This window comes from Morone saxatilis, unplaced genomic scaffold, assembly GCF_004916995.1.
Source record: "Morone saxatilis isolate NCDOM2014 unplaced genomic scaffold, NCSU_SB_2.0 Contig21, whole genome shotgun sequence".
Classification (NCBI taxonomy): domain Eukaryota; kingdom Metazoa; phylum Chordata; class Actinopteri; family Moronidae; genus Morone; species Morone saxatilis.
This window is the reverse complement of record NW_023339774.1, coordinates 19481252-19487812: the sequence shown is the minus strand read 5'-3', so window position 1 is coordinate 19487812 and position 6561 is coordinate 19481252. Positions and strand designations below refer to the sequence as shown.

Here is a 6561-nt window from a genome sequence, read left to right as displayed (position 1 = left end):
GCAGCCACATGGGCAGCAGGGACTTCTTCTCCTCCACCACCAGCAACCTGCCATCACTGTCCCCCAGCAGCAGCCACCCGCCGCCCTCCGCGCTCGGCGTGCACAGCGCGTACTCCTTCCGCAGCTCGCTCTTGCGCAGCGGCTTAATGTGCACGGTGAGCAGCCCCGACGTGCCCCGACTGCTCACGTTCAAGAAGGTCCCGACGCTGATGTCCTTCGTAAAGTCCAGACAAGTCCTGTCCGGTGCTTCCATCATGCCGCTGCCGCCTCTCACCGCCGCCGCCGCCGCCGCCTCCTCCTCATCCTCCAGCTCCGGTCCTCCTGGTCCACCCGCTTCAGCTCCGCTCCCTCCGCCGCCCACTCTGGCTCCCACTCTGTCCGTGTCCACCTCCTTCACGCCCCTGCCCAGCTCGGTGGGGGCGGCGCTGGAGCTTCAACTTCACAGCGAGAAGACGAAGGTGGCCGAGCTCGGTCGCAGGTGTACGGAACTCGAAGTCAAAGCCGGCACGTTTGAAAATGTGGTGTGCGTCCTGAACCGAGAGGTGGAGAGGTTTGCCACCACCATGGAAGCCAGCAACCGTCAGCACAAACTGGACCAGGATAAGATCGAGGCTCTGACTAATAAGGTCAGTCAAATGTAAACTCACAGACATGATACACGCATTTTTAGATTCTCTGTAACTTACACTTCTTCATATATTTATCTTGGATGTCCATCACGAGTAAATTTCCATAAATATGCTTAGAAAGTTAAGAAAAAAATCCTTATAACTGCAGAACTTACTTAAGAATCATCACGTTTTTTAAGTTTTCTTCAGTGTTAAAGTGATCCAGTGATTGTCTGAACATCCATGAGTGCATAGCAAACAGGAACAGCTGGAAGTTAATTGTGCATACTTTTAATGGTACTTCTATACTTCCTGTTTACAGCCACCAAAGCATTATGGGAAATGTAGTTCCAAAACGTAACAGTCCAAAAACTGTGACAAAATCCATTAATATTAACTTTATTCGTGTTGCATTATCAATATATTTCTTTGACATTATTAACGTTCATCAATATGGTTCTTGACAATCTCCTGAATCCATTTATAGACATATTTTTGGCCCGTGTTGACTGTCCTAAAACATATAATAGTACAACTAACATGCAGACTGGTAGCAATCCAACTTATTCTGTAGATAACAATACGTATATCCTCCCCTAATTCGTGTTTACTTCCAGGTGCGACAGCTGGAGAGGACCGTGGGGCTGAAGGACCTCACTGTTGCTGAGATGGAGGGCCGGCTGAGGGAAATGTCCGCCACTACCTTTGATGGCGTCTTTGTCTGGAGGATCTCTGATTTTGCCAAAAAGAGACAAGATGCCATTGCAGGTCGAGCCCCTGCCATGTTTTCACCAGGTAACGTTGTCTATTACTGCAGAATTTGGGATCCAATCCAAATCCAACATGCAGCTCGTGCTTAGAAATATTGATATTGCACCCAACTCCAGTTAGACTCGGTATTACCGACTGAATCTCTCTTTGCTTTCAGCCTTCTACACCAGTAAGTACGGCTATAAGATGTGTCTGCGGATCTACCTGAACGGAGATGGGACAGGGCGTGGCAGCCACTTGTCCCTGTTCTTTGTGGTGATGAGAGGACTGAGTGACGCTCTGCTCAAATGGCCTTTCAACCAGAAGGTAAAAGACAAAAAGGGGGGTGTTTATGATCAGATTGTGGCTCCTTTTTAGGCTCTAAACAGTCAAATTGTGTTTATTCTTATTTACTGAGGGACCATACTGAGGCTTTGCACCAATAACATAAAAGAAAATATGATGAAAGTTGCGTCTTTGGGCTCATGCAACCTTTTATTTTTCATGTTTTTACTTTGGCTTCCTGCTTGAATATGTATCTTTACATACTTTTAATTGCTTATGTCCAGCGCAGTATGACTGAAGCAGACAGTAATACTTAACCAAGAAGTCCTTTTATTACTTTTCTATCTGTTAACATGTATTTTTCATGAGGTAGTAAATCACTAATGTTTCTGTTGAGCTGACAACATCCAGCTGTTTAATGTTTCCTCACATACAGTATTATATTATGTTAGGCCATTATGGGTCGGGTTGGACGAATATATCAGTTGTCATTCATATTTATTATATATATATATATATAATGTTTTGCTAATTTAATGTTCTGCCTCCAAAGAATGAGAGTGAGAGCCAGTTTCCATCTAACTGCGGTGAATTAAGGGTTTATTTTGACTAGTGTGAAGACAGGAAGTACAGTTACAAGGTGATTCACGGAGGCTCCAAATAAGAAGGACACTGCATGGAGGTCGGGGGCATTTTATGTTTAATGCAGGTGTTTTTCTTTTCCTTTCTTGACATTTAGTGAGTTTATTTTCATTATTAAAGCTGTTAAGAGCTGGTTGCACTTAGCTCTTCTCCCAGCTGCAACTACGATCGCCCAACCCTAGTGAGGGGGCGCCTTTTTCCAAGCTTTGTCTTAGGGCAGGCCCACAGTCTCAGACACTGAAAGCCACTTGTTTAAGGTGTTGGTGAGACACGAAATACCATCCAGGAAGTCCAGTTGGAGAGGCAGATTCCTTTAAAAACTTAACAGATATATAATGGATTCTGGACCGTTTTGAGGGATCTTTTGTTTTTGTTACAAACTAATCTACCAGGAAAGCTTTTATTTATCAAGCAAACACAATAAACCTGTAAACATAATCTCTCTCCCTCTCCCGTCTCACATCCAGGTGACTCTGATGCTGCTGGACCAGAGCAACCGTGAGCACATCATCGACGCCTTCCGACCGGACGTCACTTCCTCTTCCTTCCAGCGACCCGTGAGCGAGATGAACATCGCCAGCGGCTGTCCGCTCTTCTGCCCGCTCTCCAAGCTCGATGCCAAGAACTCTTACATCCGCGACGACACCATCTTCATCAAGGCGATCGTGGACCTCACCGGCCTCTAGGCGACCTCCGCGCTGTGGGAGGGGGGCGGTTGGTACAGTTTTGGGGCGAAACCAGGCAGCTCTTGCGACCATTAAGGCTTTATTTCGGCTCAATAGTGGTTCGCTGTTCGGGCATCTTAATGTCCCCCTTGAGCTTTAGGGAGACTGTCTGCTGCGTGCGGCCGCAGTTTGCTGCGTCCAGGCGGCGCCGGCATCGCCATATCCGGTGGTCTGTCTTCATGCGAGAAACCACCGTCATCGCTGTACATTTTTGTGGGTGCAAAACCTTTTTTCTTTGACATCGTTTCAGACAACGCAGCAACGCCGTTGCAGCGTGGTCAGCACAGGCGTTGAGTGAAAAGAGTGAATATCATCTTTAATTTATATCTCCTGCAGTACGTTTGAAGACTCGGGGAGGAGGGGCGTTAGAAGAGGATTGTAGATTACAGATAGTTGATGTGATCATTCGGATGTCGCTGTAGAAAGCAGTAGACTTATAATAGAGTTAGAGCATGGCTTTGATGCAGTTTCTTCTTTTCATTTTAACCTGCAGATTGTGGATATTGTGAGCTTCTCAATTCCAGTGTCGAGTGAATTTGCATAGACAAACGTGGAGTTATGTTATGAATAAGATTACAGGCATTTTTCCTTTTTGCCTTTTTCCTTTCGCGCATGCCGCCAGGCGTTTCTTTGAGTATGAAATTGCTCCTTATTTTTCGACATGAAGGTTTCCTCGTTTGTTGTTTGAAACTTGTTAGTGAATTAGCCATCTGTGATGGTGGACATTGCCTGCATGTCTTTGGAACCAGGCTATCTACGTGTAAAAAAAAAAAAAAAAGTTAGTGTTTGCGTATTTGTTTCCTATTAAGGGGTCGGTGGTTCTGATTGGTGGTTTGGTACATCTGTGGAAGATACAGTGGAGTTACCAAGGAGTCAGGGCAGCTTGCCAGTTCAAGCCTGAAGCATAAAATCAAAACAAAAACCTTACATTGTCTCTGACAAACATACATAGCTGGAGTTATATGCTCACTAGCTCACATCTCAACACATAGTGCTGTGCCCCACCACAGATTGAGGTTTACACAGATTCCACGAAACGAAAGGAATTGTTTGTTCCTTGTTTTCTGTCCATACAGTATACAGTGCATATGTGTTTCTGCTGCTCTAAGATAGAATACTGATGTGAATCTAACATATATATATTTATATATATATATGTTGGTGCAAATATACATGAGGTAAATGTTGAGGTTGAAAGGCTGAAATAAGATACTAGAGATTGTTCGTTGTCGGCCATTATTGACATTATTTATTGCAGATTGGTGTTTTAATGTGCTCTCACCACACAAATCTACATTATGTCTGCTTTTTAGAGTAGTTTTTCTACGTGTCCACCAGAGATCGCTGTTGTACTTTACTTAGCATGCATGCTGAGGTTTTTTTTTTTTAAACGGTTCACGTTGGCCTGTTTTGAAAAACCAGTCTCGACCTGTGTTGAAACCTCTCTGTGCATGGGAGGCTTCAATCCACACTCGCTATGGAGTTTCACATCGGTTTACTCCGTGAGCCACGTGTGAAAAAGCATTTATTTGTATTCGTTTGGATGAAAACGTAATCATAGAATAGTTATTATGTTATAACTGGCGCTGCGTCTGTTCAACAGAGGCACCCGCCTATATTCATAGCAATTTATAAATATGTATCTTTCATATCATAATGTTGAAATAATCTATATATCAATGTTAATATACACAAGATGTTATAATAAACATAGTATTACTGAATACCTTATTAATTCTATATCTATATACCAACTTTTTCTTTGTCAAGATGGTTTGAACAGGCCAGGACGACCCCCCCGCCGTGCAGTATAAGGACTTATGATTCCTTCTAGAGTGCAATATATGATTACGTCTGTTAGATTTTTGATGACACCTCGGCTTTAAGGGTTTACAGAAGTCACACTCGACTTATTTGTTTACATTACTCATCATGGCGAACAATTTTTTTAACTTTTCAAGGAAAAACTGGAGCTTTTCCTTCTCATTGAGCATCACTGGACATCACTAACATGGAGAAGTCTCTAGTCGGTCGCCCTGTTCGCAGCTACGTCGTGAGCTAATGTTTGTTTTTATTTATTATTAAAGAAAGACCATTTTAATGTTGAGGAATTCATGCTATAAGTGTGGGGGGGGGGGTTTATATTCGTAACTTTTCCACGAAGGCGGAGCATGTAACGAACGGGATGAACTTTTAAAAAAAACCTTGGGTGTTCTTGTAATGTGCCAAAATCCAAGTATTACCTCCATATTACTAACAACGTTGTATTGCAAGTTGTATTTTTATGTTTCTATGCTAAAATATTGGTGCCAAATATGTTTATAATTAAGTTGCGTGTGTGTGTATATGTGTGCGTGTGTGCCATTTTAATACGATGCATTGGTCACTACGTCTGTGAGGACCAGAGATAATTAATACTGTCCCATGACAATTACAGACCCTCCCAAGGTTGTTTTGAATGTAAGCTTTAATTCATTTTGGTTTTTTTCTTCTTAAGAAACACAACAGCAGTTCAGTAATGTGATGCAGTCGACTTGAACCAACTTTATTTGTGCACTTTGTACTGGTTGTTTGTCAAAAACAGGGTATTTTGTTGAGTGATTTACGTACCTTGAAATCAGAGCCATATATATTCTGATGTTGATAATTGATGTATTTATGCTGAAAAGGACATGCAGTATGTAATAAAGTAGCTGGTTTCTGCTTTTGGTTATTTTAGAGTCCTTTTTTAATGTTACTCTCTACATTTCTACACAAATATCTGCACTTTATATACACCTTACACTATTTAAAACAGGCTCTTTACGGTGGATATCACACATAACAGATGAGGAAGACAGAAACAGCCGGTAGAAATTTCCTACTTTTTTACTTTTATACTTTCAGAGCTTGTAGTTTTTCATTTTTTAACTTGCGTAAAGGAGTTGAATCAGTACTTTCTAGTCTTTTTTCCACCTCTGCAACAATCTAAAAATACATTACAAGCTCTGCATTCAAGGGAAGAACAGACGTATTATCAGCAAAATGTACTTGAAGTAAGAAAAGTTCTCATTATGCAGAGAAAGTGCCTCTGATTATTAGATTAATACGGATACGACAGTGTGAAAACAACATTTTACTGCTGTAGCTGGTCAAGTTGAAGCTAGTTTTAACTAATATTGAGTATATCAGATATTAGTTAATTCCATATGAGCCTCCGGTGGGTTTTTTACAGATTACAAGATCTAGATTGACAACCACAGGCCTTAAAAGCTTAAAAAAAATGCACTTTTTTATAATCTAATATTGTTTTATTTTTTATATATATCTTATCATATGCTTCATTTTTACTTTTAGGTTCTTTTTAATGCTTTTTAAAAATTGGATTCTGTTTTATTTTGCTGTTAAGCACTTATAACCATGTTTTTAAAGGTGCTTTATGAATAAAATGTATTATTATTGTTACTATAGATGGAAAAATGATTCTGGGGTTAGGAGATAATTAATGGGAGAGGAAAGAAGGAAAAACTGCACATTTTTACACATTTTTTGGACTTTTCTCCAATCTTTTG

At 41.3% G+C, this 6561-nt stretch overlaps 1 protein-coding gene across 2 annotated transcripts in view; it reads left to right on the top strand.

Annotated features, from left to right (window-relative positions):
• Positions 1 to 5717, top strand: part of LOC118333000 (TNF receptor-associated factor 2-like) — a gene marked incomplete at its 5' end in the record, with an annotated part of 11622 nt that extends 5905 nt beyond the window's left edge. Inside the window, 4 exon segments of one of the 2 annotated variants that reach the window (XM_035668478.1) lie at positions 274 to 626; positions 1226 to 1403; positions 1537 to 1685; positions 2753 to 5717. In XM_035668478.1, the coding sequence (XP_035524371.1) occupies positions 274 to 626; positions 1226 to 1403; positions 1537 to 1685; positions 2753 to 2971 (899 nt within the window). In that variant the 3' untranslated portion in view covers positions 2972 to 5717. 2 annotated transcript variants of the gene reach the window in all.
• Positions 5718 to 6561: the final 844 nt, after the last annotated feature.